At 50.1% G+C, this 22490-nt stretch overlaps 1 protein-coding gene across 1 annotated transcript in view; it reads right to left on the bottom strand.

The window, feature by feature from the left end:
• Positions 1-15855: 15855 nt before the first annotated feature.
• The window catches only part of HASPIN (histone H3 associated protein kinase), a gene marked incomplete in the record, with an annotated part of 41829 nt that continues 35194 nt past the window's right edge, over positions 15856-22490 (bottom strand). The window contains 6 exon segments of the mRNA XM_073632617.1: positions 15856-16293; positions 17867-17969; positions 19154-19296; positions 19372-19460; positions 19538-19617; positions 22195-22286. Coding sequence (XP_073488718.1) covers positions 16092-16293; positions 17867-17969; positions 19154-19296; positions 19372-19460; positions 19538-19617; positions 22195-22286 — 709 coding nt within the window.

The following is a 22490-nucleotide window of genomic DNA, read 5'->3' as shown; positions in this document are numbered from 1 at the left end:
GCATCTTTATCCTGACTTCTCTGCAGACCTACAAAGACGTCACAAAACTTTCACTGATGTCAGAAGACGACTCTGAGAACGTGATATCAAATACTCCATGCTCTACCCAAGTCGCTTGCGAGTTCAACATGGCGGTTCGTGAAGTTTTTTTAATCCCCCAATGAAGCAGACACCTGGCTACTATCTTTGCAATGACTCTAGTGCTTAATCTCCAATCTACAATCCTGGCTGTTGCTTTTTGCTCCAAGGTCTGTTTATGTTCCATGGCTGTTGGCTTACTCCAGCATATTACAACATGTGGTGAGTTGCTGCTCTCCCGTGGAGGGGCCATGCAGGGGGACTCATCTACCCAGATGTCTACCATCCTCCTCCATTCCCGTGTCCACCTAGCGGGACTGCCCGGATGCCCTCTGGGCATACTCCTGGGGTCTCACCGCGGGTCCCTCCCACAGTGAGTGACTGATGCGGCTCACTCCCCTAATTGGGGCAATGTACTCTTCTGTTCTCACCTGATCCTAACTAATCGGAGCTACAGCAAGATAAATCAACACACCTTCCTGATGACAATGTGCCCACGTTGGGCATATACGGAATATCCGGTCTCCTACCAGATGTGATGAGACACACGTTCCCCCACCCTCGCCTGTTGTTACAGGCCGGACATCATCAGGGAATTTCCCTGGAACTTTGAGCCTCACGTAGGCGATTTCAGTTGGTATTAAAGTTCAGGGATTAAACTACAAGCTTGGTTATGTTGGGGTATTGGCTAAGTAGTAGGGAATTTTTTACTAAGGTTATAACTGCTTGGTTGTCTGATTACACTGTCATGTTTATCTCTATTTCATCTCCTTATCTACATCACTATCCACTGGGGAAGTTTTTTCTGGGGCCATCACTGAAAGTTCTAACAATGGTCTTCCTTAACTACCTGAAGTTATTGTATAATGGTTATGTCTGATGTTAAACTGGTTTCCTGGAACATACGAGGCCTGAATGACAAATTTAAACGTTCCTTAATGATCAAATTCTTAGCGTCCCACAAGCCACATATCCTAATTCTACAGGAGACTCATCTGGTGGGAAGTAAGATATTGGCTCTGCGTATATCTTGGGTGAGGCAGGCCTTTCATGTCACATACTCGACCTATGCGAGAGGAGTCGCAATCCAAATAAATAAAGCCCTACCGTGTAAAGTTGAGAGAGTGATTTCGGACCCCAATGGCAGATATATAATTTTATTATTGAAACTCCATTCAGTTCTTTAGGCTTTTGTAAATGTCTATTTGCCCCCTCCTGTAGATCCCACCCTACTTTTCTCCATTAGCGAGAAACTGGCTCCTCTTCCCTCTACACATATCATCTTTGCTAGGGACTTCAATTCAATCCTCGACCCAGCTCTAGATTCCTCTAACCCCCAGGGCACTGTTTCCCCTGACCTCGCTCAATGGGCGGACACCTTCGCTCTATCTGAGCTATGGAGATGGAAACATACCATCTCAAAGTTTTTTCACATCTGTCTACAACGCATAAATCTGGCTCCATAATAGACTTCACTTTTGGTAGTACGTCAGTGCTCACTAAAGTTTCTGGGGCCTCGTATCTCCCAGCGGGACTCTCTGACCACTCTCTGAAATATGCCTCAGGTTGGGTAGACGGAAAGATCCAGGCACCTGGAGGCTAGCTCCCAGATGGATTAACAATGACAGTGTAGCTGAACTCTATCTCTGCAACTAGAAGACTACTGGTCCCACAACACGGACACAGTTTCCCCTGGGGTGGTGTGGGATGCCTTTAAGGCCATTAAAGCTACCAGACCTGATTGTGCTGCTGAAACCTCTAGATTAGAGGATCTGGAGACAGACGCCTCTGCTTCCTTTGCTGAGCATCCCACACCATCCAATTGTTTACAACTAGCCCAAGCCAGGAGGAATATAGCTCTACATTATACCTTTCTAACCCAAACTTACTGTCCGGTAAAATATTTGAATCGGGCGATAAAAATGGCCGCCTGCTAGCCAATTTGGTGTCCGACCCGCATCTCCAAACTATAATCCCTGAATTGTTGTCGGAGACCGGGACCAGTGTCACTGACCCTGACGCAATCCTCCACAAATTTCTTGCCTTCTTTAGAAACTTATATCACAAACCCATTGGCCCTGCTCCTGAGACTATTGACTCGGCAAAAAATTACAGCTCCCCAGCCTGCCAACCGCAGAGACTGAGGCCCTAGAGGCCCCAATAGCAACACATGAGTTGGCCATCGCCTCGCTCCCCCCCTCCAAAACCCCTGGACCAGATGGCCTCCCAGGTGACTGTTACAAAAGATACACCAAGCTTATAGCCCCCAAGCTTCAGCTACTTTTCTCCCACAGCTTAGAGGTTAACTCCTTACCGCTCACTATATATACAGTGCCCACATTATATCACTAAACCGGGCAAAGATCTCAAACACTATGCCTCCTACAGGCCCATTTCTCTATTAAACTACGACCTAAAAATTCTGGCTAAGGTCCTCGCCACTAGGTTGGTCAGAGTCCTGCCTGAACTGGTTGACACCGATCAAACCGGGTTCATGCCAGGAAAATCCACCGACATTAATATGCGAAGAGTTTTCACTCATCTGTAGCTCCCAAATTCTCATTCCCAAACCCGTATAATTGTTGCATTAGATATTGAAAAAGCCTGCAATACGGTAATCTGGCAATACATGAAATCAGCCCTACAGACATTTGGATTCGGTCCCTCCTTTTGCAAGTGGATAGACATATAATAGAAATCCCCAATAGCGCAAGTCAAATTAGGGGGACTGCTGTCCGATCCCTTCCCAGGAGAGAGAGGTACTAACCAGGGGTGTCCCCTCCCACCATTTTTATTCGCCCCGGTTTTGGAACCCCTGGCTACAGCCCTCAGGAACTCAGACTTAGTAAAAGGCATCAAGGTTGGCTCTATCACTGAAAAACTCGCTCTATACGCAGATGACCTCATGCTTTTCCTCAATGACCCAGGACCCTCCCTCCGTGCTGCTCTGGAAATTATTTCGGAATTTTCCGAATTGTCTGAGCTGGTCAATTGGAACAAATCTGAAGCACTCCCTATTGACCCTCAGGCAAATATTCATGCAGACCCATCTGTCTCCCTGATCTGGTCCTCCTCTGTTCAATATTTGGGCATTGACATTACCCCTAGAGTGTCCGATTTTGCTAAATTAAATCTATACCCCTTACTCACCCAACTCAAACTAAAACTTTGTACCTGGAATAATCTGCCATTATCCCTTATAGGCAGGATAAACCTACTCAAAATGAAATTCCTCCCAGTTTTTCTTTATGCTCTGAGCCATTCCTCAATTTGGATCCCCAAATCTTTCTTTCAAAACTTTGACTCCACTATAAGCTCCTTTTTGTGGAAGTCTAGCCCCCCAGAATTAATAAATCTATACTCAAAAGGCCCTGGATGGAGGGTGGTCTAGCCTGTCTGGATCTTCAGAAATATTTCTTTGCTGTACTACTATCCCATGCCCATAACTGGTTAGCCTTAGACGACACCAATGCTGCTGTAGTCCTTGAAGCCGCACACCTCGGTTCATACGAGGTGCTGAGAAATGCTCTATATAAAGGTGTTAGGGCCCCCTCTCCTTTCACACTCTCCATGAAGGCGGTGATCAGGGCTTGGCAACTAGTGGTATGTAAACTACAAGGAGACCCCCACACTAGATCTCCCGACACCCCCCTGTGGCTCAACCCACATTTGTCAGCGTTTCAATCTGTCCCAGATCCAGGGTTCTGGGCTGCCAGAGGTATCAAAAAACTGGAGCATATCTGTACTAGCGGCTCCCTGCTATCCTTTGATACCTTTAAGGAGAAATTTGGGCTTACTAATCAAAATTTCTTTAGATTTCTTCAAATTCGCCATGCCTTCACAACCCAATTTGGATCCACCCCAGTGCTTCTCCTACAGTCCAACCTCAAGTCCACACTGGGGGAAGTCCCTCTGCTCAAACCCACCTCTACCATTTACAAGGCCTTATTACCCTCAGTCCACTTTCGTCTGGAGGATTTGTTCTCTAAATGGCAGAACATGATCCCTGATCTTGATTCGGAGGACTGGGAAGATGCCTGGGAGTATCCTTTTCTACAACTTATCTCCATAAGAGATGGGCTGATGCAATTTAAACTGATCAACAGGGTTTACTTGTCACCCCAGAGGCTATCCAAAACTTATCCAAATTCCTCCTCCAACTGTTGGAAGTGTGGTATAGCTGAAGCTGACTTAAACCATATGTTATGGTCCTGTCCCAATATCCAGTCCTTTTGGACGGAGGTCACAAAATTCATAGAAACTCTGCTCATGATCCATGTTACCCTGAAGGTGTCGTTCTGCCTGCTGGGTCTGGTCGGCCCCCTGGCCCGCCGCAGAGCAACCAGAACCTTAATAGGACTATTATTTTATGCTAGGAAGGCTTTACTCATAAAATGGAAACAACCAGAGGTACCCACCTAGAATTCATGGAAATCATTGATCAACTCAGCAGTGCACTATACAAAGCGGCTTATCTCGCTAGATGCTGCCCAGCCAAGTTTGACAAAATTTGGCAAGTGTGGTTAGATTCAGACATCTCAAACGCGGCACAATAAAATCTAGATCCCTTTGTTTGTTCACTTTGACCAAATTCCTTGTAGTGCTGATGGCCTAATTTTGCCGATATGATGGTATGGCTAGGTGGGTCTCTCCCAGCCTAAACACCCCTCCCCGAAGTGGTCACTTACAGTACATGACCCATTATCCTTCCAATATCCCTTCAAATTGATAGCACGAGCAGTTTAAGTTGTAGTAGTTACATTAGCTATATTAGAACCTATAGGAATTTTATACTGTGTGTTGTTTAGGCCGAGGAATGCCCAAAGGCTTTATTCTGTATTTTCCTATATTTTTTTTTTCTTTTTGTTTTTCTCTTCCCTTTTTCTTTTCTTTCCACAAAAACACAATAAAAAGTATTTTCCAAAAAAAAAAATTCCTGGAAAACTGCAGGGGCATTACAAAGGCCAAATGGCATTACGACAAGGTACTCATAATGGCCTGTTCTGGTATTAAACGCAGTTTTCCACTCGTCGCCCTCCTTAATCCTCATGAGATTGTAAGCCCCTCTCAGATCAAGCTTAGTGAAAACAGTTGCTCCCTTGAGGAGGTCAAATAACTCCGTATTCAACGGAATCGGATAGGCATTCTTAATCGTGAAATGATTGAGACCCCTATAATCAATACAAGGACTCAGTTCACCACTTTTCTTCTTCACAAAGAAGAAACCAGTACCAGCAGGAGACGAGGATTTGCAGACGAAACCTCGAGAAAGTGCATCTGCAACATACTCCTCCATGGCCTTATCCTCCAAGACCGGAGCAACACCAGGGACAGCCTGCAACTCAGGTTGTACCGGGGTGGCCACAGTAGGAGATTCCAGGTGAGCCGTGCGACTCAGGAGCGTTTGTAACACCATGGCAAACTGATCCGTGCAGTGATCTTCCTCATCCAATCTGGAAAAAATATTACCAACAAGTGGATTGAATGTATCTTCTGAATTCATGGCCTTCGCCTACTGACAGGAACCATGAATCAGACTGAGACAGAAGTACAGTAAAATCACACTTTTTTAATAATAATAAAAAAGGTAAACAGAGTAAACATAGTCAAAACTTAGCCAGAGTTCAGGAACCGGAACGGATAGTCAGACAAGCCAAAACATCAGGGAGCCAGAGATGAGCGTAGTAGAACAGCAAGCAGGATCTGGAGCCAGAAGGAATGTCAGCCAAGCAAGTCTTTAAAAGGAACACAGGAGAGCATCTCTAGAGATGTGACCAAGGCGAAGGCAGAGATCATCTGGACTGGACGGCTTAAGTAGGCAGGACTGACGAGCAGGATATCATCAACAGGGGAGTCACTGTGGAGAGATAGGAGCTGAGCAGCCAGCTTTGAGAAGGAGGGAAGGGCTGAGCCCAACCCTGACAGATTTGACCTTTCAGGGTAGACTTGCCATCTCCTCACTCCCAACTTACAATACACATAAGTATAAACACATCCCCCAATAGTTTGCTAGGAGACAAAGGTGTGTTAATGAGACAATAAACTATTGGGTGAAAGACCCGGGCTTTCCAGATCTCAATAATCAGCATTCCTTTCACATACATCTGTCCACTGAGTCCCAAGCTGGCAGAGACCATCATGGCCTCCTTAATAATGTCCTTTTGCATTACATAACAGAATATCTTCCTAAATGCTTGTAGCTCCCTCAAATGCCAGGGCCCACAGTCGTGTATCAGGTCCTCCAGGGCCCATAGTTGTGTATCCGGGTCCTCCAGGGCCCATAGTCGTGTATCGGGTCCTCCAGGGCCCATAGTTGTGTATCCGGGTCCTCCAGGGCCCATAGTCGTGTATCCGGGTCCTCCAGGGCCCATAGTCGTGTATCCGGGTACTCCAGGGCCCATAGTCGTGTATCCGGGTCCTCCAGGGCCCATAGTCGGTAGGCAAGAGGCTGGCATTCAGTCTGCTCCAAAAGCCTCTGTCCTGGGTGAGTCTATCACGGGGTGGTTGCCACTTTTTTGTACAGTTGGACCAATCTCCACTAAGCCTGAGCACCTCACCCCTGACTGCCACTCCACCTGTACTCCTCTTTACAGACCACCGGGGCATATTGTACCTTTGATACCCTTTACAAATGCTTTAAAGAATTCACTATTTATCCCGTTCGATGAACAGTCACAGTTTTTGTATTTATAAGGCAGGAGAAGTGGTTGGGAATCTAGTAGTAAATGTAGGATGAACTGTCCTGGATATAACTGGAGGAGTCCATCATGACTGCTAGATTCCTCTACACCAGTGGTTCTCAACCTCAGTCCTCAAGTACACCCAATGGGCCATGTTTTCAGGTTTTCCTTTACTTTGCACACAGATTTAAATCAACATCAATGACATGGTAATGATAGCGATTTTATCTAAGGGAAGTTCCCAAAACATGGCCTGTTGGGGGTACTTGAGGACTGAGGTTGAGAACCACTTCTCTTCAACATCTTATCTTTATTAAAACTAACAGAACTCCGATCGGCTTCTCCAAAGACACATCTGTTGTGTCTCCATAAAGACAATTCATTTTACTGGATCCCGTTAGGTACCTCTTGGTGACAACCCCTTCCTAATTGGCTGAATGGTGAGCAGGCCCCCATATTGCCATCAGCTTGATGTTCCTTTGTTAGCGTAGTGCACACAGATGGTTAATATTACGATAGAATTTCCTGGAAGATTTCCTCCCAGTTTGGTAGAGAAGATGGGGGATAATTGGTGGATATTAGAGAACAAAGGAAACGTTTATGTGTAAAGTGTTAATGGCGCTATGACTCGGGTGTGTTACCGATCTCTCTCTCTATATATTTAACTGTGAAGCACCCAAACCTGCTACTTACATAAAACTCTCTTCATATAAACAGTGACAGACATTCATCTTACATCTAAAAAAGATCTTAGACGCAAGCTGACTAGAAATACACGATATTACCAAAAGTATTGGGACGCCTGCCTTTACACGCACATGAACTTTAATGACATCCCAGTCTTAGTCCGGAGGGTTCAATATTGAGTTGGCTCCGCCCTTTGCAGCTATAACAGCTTCACCTCTTCTGGGAAGGCCGTCCACAAGGTTTAGGAGGGTGTCTATGGGAATGTTTGACCATTCTTCCAGAAGTGCATTTGTGAGGCACTGATGTTGGACGAGAAGGCCTGGCTTGCAGTCTCCGCTCTAATTTATCCCAAAGGTGTTCGCGGGCAGCGGCGCTTTTCGGTCGCATTTAACCCTTTTTTTTGTTTTTTGAAAGCCTATGACGTGTGAAACACACTCATAAACTTCACCCTGTGCCAAAAAAATGTGCAAAGAGGTGACACAAAAACGTTCAACGGGTGTACACAAGCCCTCTAAAATCAGAGGGCCCTACCCTGAATCCCCTGGGGCGTTAGGCTCCTGACGGAGACAAGGGTACTTACACTTTGGTCCATCTGGCTGAATCCAGACAGACACCTTTCTCTGGAGGGTCTGCCGAAACAGACCCTCCCAAGTACTAGGTGGGGCTCCCCCGAAGGGAAACCCCATGAGAGAGGGCAAATTAAGCCAAAAGGCCATGTCTACCCCCTCCCAAGACTTTCAGGGCAGGTCCAAGGACCTACACCCTACCAGTCACACAGTGCAACAAACCATGTACAAACACAAAAATACAAAAAGTGACACACAAAGGAATAAATAAAATAAAGTGGGGGAGAAGGAAGTGGAGAGGAGAGTGAAAAGTGACCATTGTGTAAAACAATGACCAGGCCCTCCAGTCAGGAATAAAAAATTCCTCCGGTCCCAGCCAAAAGGCCCGGCCCAGGAGGCAGGTGCTAAAAAAGCTTGTGTATGGTGTAGTGACTGTGGTGCCATAAATCAGAGTGACCCTCACTCATAGTGATTGTACGGCACCCCTGGACTGCCACTCCAGGGGCACATTCACCATAGGCTGAATTGCAGGTATAATAGCCAGCTCCTGGCTACGCAAGGCTGACAGCTACAAGCATAACTCCCACAGGCAGAGGCATGATGGGACTTGTAGTTTTGCAACAGCTGGAGGGTCGCCAGTTTGAGACCCCTGCTTTAGAGTGTATGCTCTTGGGATGAGTTATGTTATCCACCTGGCGATAGTGGATTTCGAGACAGGATGTTCTTTGCAAGGTCCTGATAACAAGAAAAAGCTTTTAAATCAACTCTGTCAATGAAGAGAAATCGCTTTGTGGTACTTAGGAGTAGGGAAGGACTATGTCTTGGTTTAGGTGGAAGTTAGACACCACCTCGGGTAGAAAGGTAGGTCTTGGATGTAAGACTACTTTGTCTTTGTGAAGGATCAGGAATGGCTCCTTACATGGAAGTTAAGCTAATTCTGAGACAAGAAACAAAATGCAAGGGGGGGGATGCACCAAGCCACCTCTGGTGCAGTAACGTTTAATTCATAAAAAATCTAATTAATAAGTATAAAATACGCTCACATTCTGAAAAGGCTTGTCAAGGTGACAGTATGAACCCGAGGGGACTTGTGGAACCATCGGCAGACAGCATTGAAAGGTCTCCAATGTGGCCGAGGTCAAGGTGACAGTATGAACCCGAGGGGAATCGTGGAACCATCGGCAGACAGCATTGAAAGGTCTCCAATGTGGCCGAGGTCAAGGTGACAGTATGAACCCGAGGGGAATCGTGGAACCATCGGCAGACAGCATTGAAAGGTCTCCAATGTGGCCGAGGTCAAGGTGACAGTATGAACCCGAGGGGAATCGTGGAACCATCGGCAGACAGCATTGAAAGATCTCCAATGTGGCCGAGGTCAGGGTGGCAGTATGAACCATAGGGGACTTGTGGAACCATCGGCAGAGAGCATTGAAAGATCTCCAATGTGGCCGAGGTCAGGGTGACAGTATGAACCCGAGGGGAATCGTGGAACCATCGGCAGACAGCATTGAAAGGTCTCCAATGTGGCCGAGGTCAGGGTGGCAGTATGAACCCGAGGGGACTTGTGGAACCATCGCTAGAGAGCATTGAAAGATCTCCAATGTGGCCGAGGTCAGGGTGACAGTATGAACCCGAGGGGAATCGTGGAACCATCGGCAGACAGCATTAAAAGATCTCCAATGTGGCTGAGGTCAGGGTGGCAGGATCACATGGAAGGACCGGTGGAACCGCCGACGGGGAGAGGCCAGCTGGAAAGCTTGGTAATGGGACAAGGGAGAGTTGTCAAAGCCTGGTTCCGCCTGCTTGAGAAATTGGCCAATAGGAACGCGTTTCAGCGGCAGTGCCTTGGATGTGCCATTATGACCTCACTCCGGCCACATTGGAGATTTTCCGAGGCTGTACCCGCCGCTGGTTCCACGGTTCACCTCGGGTTGATACCATCACCCTGACAAGCCTGTTTTATTTTACACAATGCGAGTTTATTTTATGCTTATTCATTTGATTAAACGTTCCTGCACCTGAGGTGGCTTGGCGCTTCTCTCTTCCCCTCCCCTTGCATTTTGTTTCTACAGCCACCTCCTGAAGCCCCCTACCACCAGGGGCAGTTGTTTCCAAACGGGTGTATACATGTGACCCCAAATGATACCATTGGGGAAATCTTTACAAATAACTGACTTTTAATGGACTAATCTCTCTAGGATTGGATGTATAGACTTCTTCTGGCTGGCAGATTGCAGCGCTGAGTTACACGCTCACGTGTGTTTTGTTTCTCTTTTCTTTAGTTCAGAGGCAAGCCTGACAAATGCCACTAAGAAGACCACTTTGCACCAAAGGTCATCAAAAAGAGTTCTCTGGTGGGTTCAAGAGATGGTTTCTACAGGGCAGAGAAAAATTAAAGCAGAAAATCATCCTAAAGGGTTAAGTATGGACAGTTATCCCGCTCACATCTCCAGGCGGAGCGCCGCGGCAATGCACCGGAAGTTCTCCTTCCACCCCCACCCACCTACAACCTTATGGGACATGTCACAGGTCCCAGAAAGCTGTGGGACCATTCACAAAGCGTGACACGGCTCGCACATGTGCAAGGAATCACAGCCAGCTGCCCACAGTAAACATGGCGGACCAAGGGACCTGAAGAACCGGTTCAGGTGAAGACGAGGCGGAACCCCTGGACAGGTAAGTGTCCTTTTATTAAAAGTCAGCAGCTACAAGATTTGTACAGGATTTGTTTTCAAACAGGGAGAAGAACCGCTTTAGGGTCCCAACGAAACACAGGAACTGCTGAAAAGGAGATCTGATCCAAGAAACGGCTCGATTAAAGGTTTTCCTCGGGGGAAATGAAAGTATGACTAAAGGCAAATCTTTTTTTTTTTTTTTTTTAGTGTTGGATTGAATAGGGAGGGATTAGAACCCCTGTAAGTTTTTTTGCTGTCTGTGCCCCTGTTATGGAGATTCCCTCTCTCTATTTCTCCTGGTGAATGTTATCAATGAAAGTGAAAGTAAAAGAAAATCCTAAATTTTGGGTTGTGCCCATAAAAGAAATAGAGGGGAATCTTTCAATGGGGACACGAGTTCTGGTGATCTGGGGGGTCCCCAAGAGATTCATTTGCAGGGATTTCCTCTCACTTTCTGTTTTGGTGATGGGGCAGGAAGTGAAGGTGAATCTCCCCATTGGGACATAGAGGGAAAAAAAATAAACCTTACAGGGGTTAAAACCCTCCCTCACTCCATCCAAAATAAAAAAGTAAAAAGTTTTACCTATAGTTCTACTTTAAGCCTGAGGAACAGAATGGAGAAGGCAAAAACCTCATTTACAAGTGATTGAGGCCGGAGTCCCACCTATGGAGGGTGCAGTTTGCGTCTTTTAATACATGCTTTTGATCCATTGAAGTCTATGGATGGAAAAGTTCAAGATTCACATTCACCCCCCCCCCCCAGCACTTAAAGATCACAGCTGTGGGGGCATAGAATAGAAGATTTCAAGATTCACCCCCCAGCACTGGCATCCAGGGGGCAGAGGATGGAAGATTTTAAGATTCACCCCCCCCCCAGCACTGGAAGATCACAGCTGTGGGGGCCTAGGATGGAAGATTTCAAGATTCACCCCCCAGCACACTGGCATCCAGGGGGCAGAGGATGGAAGATTTCAAGATTCACCCCCCCCCCCAGCACCGTAACATCACATCTATGGGGGCATCCAGGGGGCAGAGGATGGAAGATTTCAAGATTCAGCCCCCCCAGAACCGGAAGATCACAGCTGGGGGGGGCATCCAGGGGGCAGAGGATGGAAGGTTTCAAGATTCAGCCCCCCCCCCCACCCAGAACTGGAAGATCACAGCTGGGGGGGGCATCCAGGGGGCAGAGGATGGAAGGTTTCAAGATTCAGCCCCCCCCCCCCCCCCCAGAACTGGAAGATCACAGCTGGGGGGGGCATCCAGGGGGCAGAGGATGGAAGGTTTCAAGATTCAGCCCCCCCCCCCCAGAACTGGAAGATCACAGCTGGGGGGGGGGGGGGCATCCAGGGGGCAGAGGATGGAAGATTTCAAGATTCAGCCCCCCCCCCAGAACCGGAAGATCACAGCTGGGGGGGGGGGGCATCCAGGGGGCAGAGGATGGAAGATTTCCCGGAACAGAGCAGCAATCAGCACAAGGGACATTTGTCATTTATGGAAGTTGTTTCTGATACCAATCTCTCTCTTTTTTTTTTCAATCAGTAAACTTCAGCTTTAATAAGCCGAGTACAGAAAACAAAGTGTAAAGCACTTTCATTAGTGTCTGGATTGGATATGAGATTTCTCAAGCAGGCCAATCATGGGATGTCTCCGTTCATCAGTTTGGATTGAGGTTTATAGAATCATTTCCTTAGTCCTGCATGGCAGCAAGCCCAGATTTTGGTACTAAACCTTTTAAATGGGTTTCAACCAGATACTTCACTAGGAGACCTTAAATATTGATAATGAAGGAGGATGATAAGGAGTGGGATGACAGAAAATAATCTGATATAAAATAGAATTAGTGTGAGTTTATCATTTTCAGTTCCATGGGGATCTTTTACAAAAGTCACTGATGGAACTTTGGAGAAATATTCTAATAATGTTTTTCTTCATGGGGTGTTCCTCTCACAAATCAAGAGAATTGGCTCTTTTTTGTTGATGACTTCAGAGGTTCCATCAGACCCCCGTCTAGTAGTGCACTTCATCACTATGTTCCTGATGGTTAATAGATGAGTGTTAGCCCTCTGCCTAGGTGAGGAAGTGACTGCAGGGGGTCCACTCATCCAGATTAGCAGGTCAAACCAATCCACTTCTTTCATGTCTGAGGCACCCCAGTCCAGGTTTCAAGAGAGTACATTGGCTCGCTTCTTGTCTAGTCCCTGCCATGGACTCCCTTCCTCCTCCGATATGTAGCTGACTTGTGCAGCTCCTGTCATTTATCCAAGACTGGGATTCCTTAATATTTGTGGCAAGAGCACCAGTTATTTCATTCTTAATCATATGAGGCCATTGCCGTCCTCTGGCCAGGTATGAGGGAGATAAGATGTCCACTTCAACTTTTTGATGAACAGAATGTCTCCGGCCATCACTGTGTCCTTGAGCATCCACTTTTTGGTGGAATATTTTACTAGTAAATGATATCATAGAAACACAAAGAAATTCTTCTATAGTAAGATCTCCTTATGGAGTGAGAATTCCCAGTCCAAATGGTCAAAGTATTATTAGAAAACTAGAATAAAAGATTAGTTCATGTTTTTAACCGTAAAAACAATTCTATTCTAAACGTCATTTCATCATCAAAGAGGTCACAAGATACTTTGATCAAGAAATCAATTATAAAAATGTGGCATTTTCAGCCATTGATCACAGACCATGTAAGGACAAGTCCACAGAGAGTTGATGGAAAGAACGTCCGTTCTCCTGCGGTATGTAATAACAGCCGCGCCTGTTTGGGGTGTGAGCGCCGCGATGACATAAGGAGATGAGATGTTTGAAGTGAAATGACTTTACTATATTCATTACCACATTATGAGATTATAGGACTTAGCAGCCGACAACAGGAACCTTACTTTGGTGATTTGCAGAATCAGCTAAATACAATGGACTCCTCCTGTAGAGAGCTACCTATCAATATTCCAGGTGGAGGCCCATTACTGTCTGAACACCAGCAACTACCATCATCATTCCTCCATAGTAACCTTTAGACCCTTTGAGGAATTCTTGGCCTCCTGAGCTACACTGTAGTAAGCTGGTCTTATTTCATGAATGGTGGAGTCAGAAAATACATGTGGGCCCCGATGATGTCTTTAACTTGAGGCCCCACAGATGTACAGTCGCTCTACTTCTCAGAGGTGTCTTTACACAGATTACAAATGGTAGTCAGGATACCCGATGGATGGCCAGCAGATTACTCTGAGGTAGCTTATTGGTCTGCCTAGATTTCCATCTTGCTGGTTGACTGCTGCAGTTCCCTCTGAATAAAGGACATTACTAGAGGCTCCCACACTACAGGAGTTGGGGATTCAGCATTGAGTGCCTACACATTCATTCTGAATTTTATGTCTACAGCCAACTTGCAGGGCCCATCAGTATGTGGTGGCAATATCTCTTTTGAACCTAAACTTTAAAAACATAAAGTGTTTTAATTCATTGCTCTATTATCCCAGGCCAGGGGTCTCCCCTTCCCCCCTCCATTATCCCAAACCTGGGGTCTCCCCCCTTTTCCCCTCCATTATCCCAGGCCTGGGGTTTCACCCCAATATCACAGGCCTGGGGTTTTCCCTCCCCCCCAATATCCCAGGCTCGGGGGTCTCCCCTTTACCCCCCAATATCCCAGGCCAGGGGTCTTTCCTTCACCCCCCAATATCCCAGGCTTGGGTCTCCCCTTCCCCCTCCAATATCCCAGACCAGGGGTCTTCCCTTCACCCCCCCAATAACCCAGGCTTGGGGTCTCCCCTCTAATATCCCAGGCTTGGGGTCTCCCCTTCCCCCTTTAATATCCCAGGTTTGGGGTCTCCCCTTCCCCCTCCAATATCCCAGGCTTGGGGTCTCCCCTTCCCCCTCCAATATCCCAGGCTTGGGGAGTCCCCTTCCCCCTCCAATATCCCAGACCAGGGGTCTTCCTTTCACCCACCAATATCCCAGGCTTGGAGTTTCCCCTTTAATTTCCCAGGCTTGGGGTCTCCCCATCCCCCTCCAATATCCCAGGCTTGGGGGTCTCCCCTTTCCCCTCCTATATCCCAGGCTTGGGGTCTCCCCTCCAATATCCCAGGCTTGGAGTCTCCCTTTTCCCCTCCAATATCTTCCCCATCCAATATCCCAGGCCAGGGGTCTTCCCTTCCCCCTCCAATATCTCAGGCTTGGGGTCTCCCTTTTCCCCTCCAATCTCTTCCCCATCCAATATCCCAGGCCAGGGGTCTTCCCTTCACCCCCCCAATATCCCAGGCTTAGGGTCTCCCCTTCCCCCTCCAATATCCCAGTCTGGTGTCTCTATTCATCGCTCCCTCATACCTTTCCTTGTCTCTCTAATCACCAGGCCTGGTGTGCGCTTTGATTTACTGTCCTGGGCCGGCCCCACTGCCTATCCTTTTACGATCCTGACCCGTGATTCCATTGTCCCCCATCCTGCTTCACTCATCCTTCCGTTTTCCTGGGCCTTGTGTCTCCATTCATCCTTCTATTATCCTAGGTCTCATTCCTTTGAATTCCCTGGCCTGTCATCACTGCGGATCGCCCCATTGTCTTGAATAAGATGCCCTGCCCCCCCCCCCTTCCGGTCATGTTGTTCTGAGCTTGGTCTTGTCACCCCATTATAGGAAAAGTTGAATGTTTGATACCCCATTACTATGGAGCACCTTTATACCCGCTGGGAGCTCTGCCTGTAACCCAATATCCTCTGAGGAAGACCACTGCCAATCCTAAAGCCGGGTACACATTGGCTGGATGTCGGGAGACATTTGCTAGTTAAAAAAAAAAAAAACAGCAGATATTCAGCCCAAGTTTATGTTGGTCTGGCCGGCTTCTGTGGGACGTGTGTGGAAAACCAGCAACTGACCGACTCCTGATCAGCCAATGGTGGAGAGCGCTGATCGGGGGGAGGGGCCGCCCCCTTCAGTGGGAGGAGATCAATCAGAGCGGACAACAGTTAGTGTAACCCACAAACCCCTCGGAATAAATCCAGAAATGGTTCTCTGTGTTTTCAGCCCTGAGGTCCATGTTGTGGTCCATACAATCTTATTCCTGGATGTTCTCAGAGATTGGTGGCACCTCGATGACACGGCTCACTTTCCTGCCATTCTCTGCGGAGTTCTCCTCTAACTCATAGAGGGCAATAGAACAAAGACAAGAAGCAATAAGATATCTCTTTATTTATATTCAGGGTCCTTATAGCAATTATGAGAGATAATAAAATTTTATTAATAAAAGCCCCAAAAATAAAAACTATAAAACTGAGAGTTCATATCAGAATGTCTTTTTTTTTTAAATTCTGGTATTCTCTTTCCATCTAAAATCAGCAGATGGCAGATATTGGGTGTCCAGTCCCACCGAGTGTCCCTGGAGAGTCTTCCTCTGCAGAATATTCAGAGTCAGTTGAAGAGTTTGCTCCTTTGGAGGATGTCGGCGGCGGAGTTGAACTGACGCACTTCTCTTCTGAAATCACGCAGTTTGCGCAGCTCCTTCTGATAGGACGCCGGCTTCCTCACGTAACGCACTTCATTCAGAAGTTTGTCAGACAGATAATGGAGCCACAGAACATTGGAGTGAGGTTTATACAAGGACCAGCTGTTCCTGGAAAGACCAAAAACACGGCACCGGTTAGAAGGGAACTTTACAGACTCCGTCCATGGAAGACCACAGGGAGGCCGGCACACCGCAATGTAGTTGGAGAGAAGAAACCACCCCCCTCTATTTTTAATGCCCATCGAAAAATGAGTTTGATGCATAAAACTGTCCCTGGAAACGCTGCAGTCTATGGCCCAAGCAACCCTCCAGCCGCTGTCTGCACCCCCCTAAAGGCACGCCACTGCTATCAGCAACCTGCAGCCACTCTGTGCAATCAGTAGTTACACATGTGGTCCTAACACAATACCCCCCATTAGGCCAACCCGAACCCACCCTGACCTCCCTACAATCATTTCTCATAGTCCAGGCCAACTGACTGAAACCCTTTACAAACCTCAGCAGCAGTACCACCACCACCACACCCATCTGCAGGGCCTTAGGCGACCCCCCCCAAACATCTGCAGGGCTTCAGACGACCCCCCCCAAACATCTGCAGGGCTTCAGACGACCCCCCCCAAACATCTGCAGGGCTTCAGACGACCCCCCCAACATCTGCAGGGCTTCAGACGACCCCCCCAACATCTGCAGGGCTTCAGACGACCCCCCCAACATCTGCAGGGCTTCAGACGACCCCCCCAACATCTGCAGGGCTTCAGACGACCCCCCCAACATCTGCAGGGCTTCAGACGACCCCCCCAACATCTGCAGGGCTTCAGGCGACCCCCCCAAACATCTGCAGGGCCTCGGGCAACCCCCCCCCCATGCACCTGCAGGGCCTCGGGCAACCCCCCCTATGCATCTGCAGGGCCTCAGGAGACCCCCCCCCCCATGCATCTGCAGGGCCTCAGGAGACCCCCCCCCCCCTATGCATCTGCAGGGCCTCAGGAGACCCCCCCCATGCATCTGCAGGGCCTCAGGAGACCCCCCCCATGCATCTGCAGGGCCTCAGGAGACCCCCCCCATGCATCTGCAGGGCCTCAGGAGACCCCCCCCATGCATCTGCAGGGCCTCAGGAGACCCCCCCCATGCATCTGCAGGGCCTCAGGAGACCCCCCCATGCATCTGCAGGGCCTCAGGAGACCCCCCCCCATGCATCTGCAGGGCCTCAGGAGACCCCCGCTATGCATCTGCAGGGCTCCCATGCATCTGCTCATTACAGTACCTGAAAATTGCTTACAATTCACAGCAATCACCCAGGAAGAATAGATAGAATATCTATCTATCTAATAAGAAGGATAGAATATCCCCCTCTATAGGCTGCACTCTACTCTAACCTACCTTTCCTCAACATGGGCAAGGACCCCAAAGATAACTCTACAGGACACGGCAAAGTTCTCTACCATCCCTGACAAGGTAATGAAGTCACTTTCCACAGTCCCCATGCATATCTACCACCACGTTCTATGACCCTCGGCAATGCCTTGACAGTTCCCAGTCACCCATCTATGACCACCTACAGGCTGAAATGAGGCCTCGGGCTAAAATGATCTCGTCAAGTAGACAGTGAATGGAGGCGGACATGACCCTAAGAAACCAGACAGATCGGTAATGTGGCTTGGCAGATGTGGAATGAACTTACTGGTTCTCCTCCCGCATCTTCCGATAGACATCAAACTGCAGATCCCCCTCCCCCAGGAACAGGTCCTCATCCATAGACAAATCACAGAACACAGTAAGTCCATCTGAAACAGATATTAAGATAAGCTTTTACAAGACAAACTGGGATACAGGAGATAGGAGCCGGACACTTTGGAGGGAAGGGACCGCGAGGTCAGCTCCCGGGGACACGCCCGAGGGAAGGGGGCGCAAGGTCGGCTCCCGGGGACACGCCCGAGGGAAGGGGGCGCAAGGTCGGCTCCCGGGGACACGCCCGAGGGAAGGGGGCGCAAGGTCGGCTCTCAGGGACAGTGTGGAGGGAAGGGGGCCCAAGGTCGGCTCCCAGGGACAGTGTGGAGGGAAGGGGGCCCAAGGTCGGCTCCCAGGGACAGTGTGGAGGGAAGGGGGCCCAAGGTCGGCTCCCAGGGACAGTGTGGAGGGAAGGGGGCCCAAGGTCGGCTCCCAGGGACAGTGTGGAGGGAAGGGGGCCCAAGGTTGGCTCCCAGGGACAGTGTGGAGGGAAGGGGGCCCAAGGTCGGCTCCCAGGGACAGTGTGGAGGGAAGGGGGCCCAAGGTCGGCTCCCAGGGACAGTGTGGAGGGAAGGGGGCCCAAGGTTGGCTCCCAGGGACAGTGTGGAGGGAAGGGGGCCCAAGGTCGGCTCCCAGGGACAGTGTGAAGGGAAGGGGGCCCAAGGTCGGCTCCCAGGGACAGTGTGAAGGGAAGGGGGCCCAAGGTCGGCTCCCAGGGACAGTGTGGAGGGAAGGGGGCCCAAGGTCGGCTCCTAAGGACTGTCTGGAGGGAAGGGGGCCCAAGGTCGGCTCCTAGGGACAGTCCAGAAGGAAGGGGGCGCAAGGTCGGCTCTAGGGACAGTCTGGAGGGAGGATTGAAAGAGCTCCTAGGAGACTGGAGGAAGAGGTGCAAGGTTTTCCAGTAAACCAAGAACTGGGGTGTGAGGTTCCCCAGGACAATTGGGGCGATGGTTGTGAAGTCTCCAGTAATAGCCTAGGGGAAGGAGGTTATTAGGTCTCCCAGGGCACTCTGGAACAGGGGGTGTGAGATCTCCCAAAACACTTTTGGGCAGGGAAGTCATTGGGACACTTTGGGGGAGGGGGTGTGAGGTCTCCCAGGACACTGTGGGGCAGGAAAGTCTTCTGGGACATTCTGGAGGAAGAAGACTATGAAGTCTTTCAGTGAATTCAAAGGGTGAGGGTGCAAGGTCTCAATACATTTGGAAGAGGGTGCAATAAAAATAAAGGGCTACGTTCTCACCTTTATCCAGACGAGAGAGGGTGTAGTCGATGATTTTCACCTGCACTCCGGCACTGGGGATGTGGAAGATCTTGCCCTGTAGAGAGGCAGGGAGCGTCCGGGCAGAACACTTCTCGATGAGGAGATTCCCCCAGTGTAAGTCCCTATGGAGGGAACGCGGATACATTACTAACGTCTCAGAGCACACATCACTTCCCAAGCTGGTGGTACACACTTACCGGTGTTCAAACCGAAGTTCTTCTTCAGCCACTGCCAAAGCCGCGGTCACCTGGTGAAGAATGCTGCGAGAGGCGGACACAGATGGGAGCTGGGGGAGGGGAAGGTTTTCTATCAGTTTTTTGGTGCTTTTCCTGCCCCCTCCACATGAGAGGTAAAGTCACTCACCTTAGAACTCATTCTCTCCAGGTCGTCTCCACCAAATTCGAACTCCAGAATCATGAAGAGCTGCTCTTCACCAAACAAATCTGACAGAACAAATCACACGGACCAATCAGACGCTGCGACTCATATAATAAAATATCCTCCCGAGAACGGAAGTCTCCATCTTCTCATGGGATATTAAAGTGTAACCCATAAAACTCTTCATCCCAATGGAGGTTCCTATGACTGGAGGAAGTCCCGGCTTACCCCTGACAGCCTTGTATAGGACCCTCCTCGGGGGGCTCCCTGAAATCAGCTCTGAAGTCCCCCCGTTGTCTGATATTGGGGGGCATTCAGAGGTGGATTGTAAAGATGGACTCTAAGAAGTCGCTAATTTCCCCAATAAATAAATGACAAAAATAACTTCAAGTGGAACTGTAGTCAGAAAATGAAGTCTGGATAGATGACTCCCGTCGTTTGGGGACCCAGGAACAGACATAAAGGGTTGGGGGGACTGAGTTTCCCGCTGTTTGGGGACCCAGGAACAGACGAGGAGGGTTGGGGGGGGACTAAGGTTCCCGCTGTTTGGGGGCCCAGGAACAGATGAGGAGGGTTGGGGGGACTGAGGTTCCTGCTGTTTGGGGACCCAGGAACAGATGAGGAGGGTTGGGGGGGACTGAGGTTCCCACTGTTTGGGACCCAGGAACAGATGAGGAGGGTTGGGGGGGGACTGAGGTTCCTGCTGTTTGGGGACCCAGGAACAGATGAGGAGGGTTGGGGGGGGACTGAGGTTCCTGCTGTTTGGGGACCCAGGAACAGATGAGGAGGGTTGGGGGGGGACTGAGGTTCCTGCTGTTTGGGGACCCAGGAACAGATGAGGAGGGCTGGGGGGACCGAGGTTCCTGCTGTTTGGGGACCCAGGAACAGACGTGAAGGGATGGGGGGGGCTGAAGTTCCCGCTGTTTGGGGACCCAGGAACAGACGAGTAGGGTTGGGGGGGGACTGAGAATCCCGCTGTTTGGGGACCCAGGAACAGACGGGGAGGGTTGGGGGGACTGAGGTTCGTGCTGTTTGGGGACCCAGGAACAGACGTGAAGGGTTGGGGGGGACGGAGGGTCCCAGTGTTTGGGGACCCAGGAACAGACGGGGACGGTTGGGGGGGGGCAGAGGTTCCCGCTGTTTGGGGGCCCAGGAACAGACAAGGAGGGTTGGGGGGGGACTGAGGTTCCCGCTGTTTGGGGACCCAGGAACAGATGAGGGTTGGGGGGACTGAGGTTCCCGCTGTTTGGGGACCCAGGAACAGACGTGAAGGGTTGGGGGGACTGAGGTTCCCGCTGTTTGGGGACCCAGGAACAGATGAGGAGGGTTGGGGGGGGACCGAGGTTCCCGCTATTTGGGGACCCAATAAAAGACGAGGAGGGTTGGGGGGGGACTGAGGTTCCCGCTGTTTGGGGGCCCAGGAACAGATGAGGAGGGTTGGGGGGGGCTGAGGTTTCCGCTGTTTGGGGACCCAGAAACAGATGAGGAGGGTTGGGGGGGATTGAGGTTCCCGCTGTTTGGGGACCCAGGAACAGATGTGAAGGGTTGGGGGGACTGAGGTTCCCGCTGTTTGGGGACCCAGAAACAGATGAGGAGGGTTGGGGGGGACTGAGGTTCCCGCTGTTTGGGGACCCAGGAACAGACGTGAAGGGTTGGGGGGGACTGAGGTTCCCGCTGTTTGGGGACCCAGGAACAGATGAGGAGGGTTGGGGGGGACTGAGGTTCCCGCTGTTTGGGGACCCAGGAACAGATGTGAATGGTTGGGGGGACTGAGGTTCCCGCTGTTTGGGGACCCAGAAACAGATGAGGAGGGTTGGGGGGGACTGAGGTTCCCGCTGTTTGGGGACCCAGAAACAGACGTGAAGGGTTGGGGGGGGGGGACTGAGGTTCCCGCTGTTTGGGGGCCCAGGAACAGATGTGAAGGGTTGGGGGGGACTAAGGTTCCCGCTGTTTGGGGGCCCAGGAACAGATGAGGAGGGTTGGGGGGGCTGAGGTTCCCGCTGTTTGGGGGCCCAGGAACAGATGAGGAGGGTTGGGGGGGCTGAGGTTCCCGCTGTTTGGGGGCCCAGGAACAGATGAGGAGGGTTGGGGGGGGACTGAGGTTCCCGCTGTTTGGGGGCCCAGGAACAGATGAGGAGGGTTGGGGGGGCTGAGGTTCCTGCTGTTTGGGGGCCCAGGAACAGACGAGGAGGGTTGGGGGGGGGACTAAGGTTCCCGCTGTTTGGGGACCCAGGAACAGACGTGAAGGGTTGGGGGGGACTGAGGTTCCTGCTGTTTGGGGGCCCAGGAACAGACGAGGAGGGTTGGGGGGGGACTAAGGTTCCCGCTGTTTGGGGACCCAGGAACAGACGTGAAGGGTTGGGGGGACTGAGGTTCCCGCTGTTTGGGGACCCAGGAACAGACGTGAAGGGTTGGGGGGGACTGAGGTTCCCGCTGTTTGGGGACCCAGGAACAGACGAGGAGGGTTGGGGGGCTGAGGTTCCCGCTGTTTGGGGACCCAGGAACAGATATGAAGGGTTGAGAGGGGGAGGACTGAGGTCCCTTTCTTTTTATATTCTTTTGTATGTAAATAACATTTTTCAATAAACATTTATTCAAAATTCACAATAAAAAAGGCGTGGCCAAATCTGCTCTCCTCTCACCTGGACGCTCATTCTCTGTGCCTTTATCTTCAGCAAATTCATCCCAGGCTGCAAGGAGCTCCGGAGGATAAGACCCCTTCACACAATAAGCCCTGCAGGAGGAATATGACAGAAGCTGGGAGACAAGGATGTATGGGGGTCACAAATACAAAGGAAAGAAATGGATAAAACAGCAGTATGAGGGTTGTCAGAAGGGGAGCCGGGGCATGGAAGACAACTGGGACCAGCAGGTGTGGACCGGGGCATGGAAGACAACTGGGACCAGCAGATGTGGAGCCGGGGCATGGAAGACAACT

This window comes from Aquarana catesbeiana, linkage group LG05, assembly GCF_042186555.1.
Source record: "Aquarana catesbeiana isolate 2022-GZ linkage group LG05, ASM4218655v1, whole genome shotgun sequence".
Classification (NCBI taxonomy): domain Eukaryota; kingdom Metazoa; phylum Chordata; class Amphibia; order Anura; family Ranidae; genus Aquarana; species Aquarana catesbeiana.
Note: the sequence above shows the minus strand (reverse complement) of the source record. Positions and strands in the feature narration are given on the sequence as shown.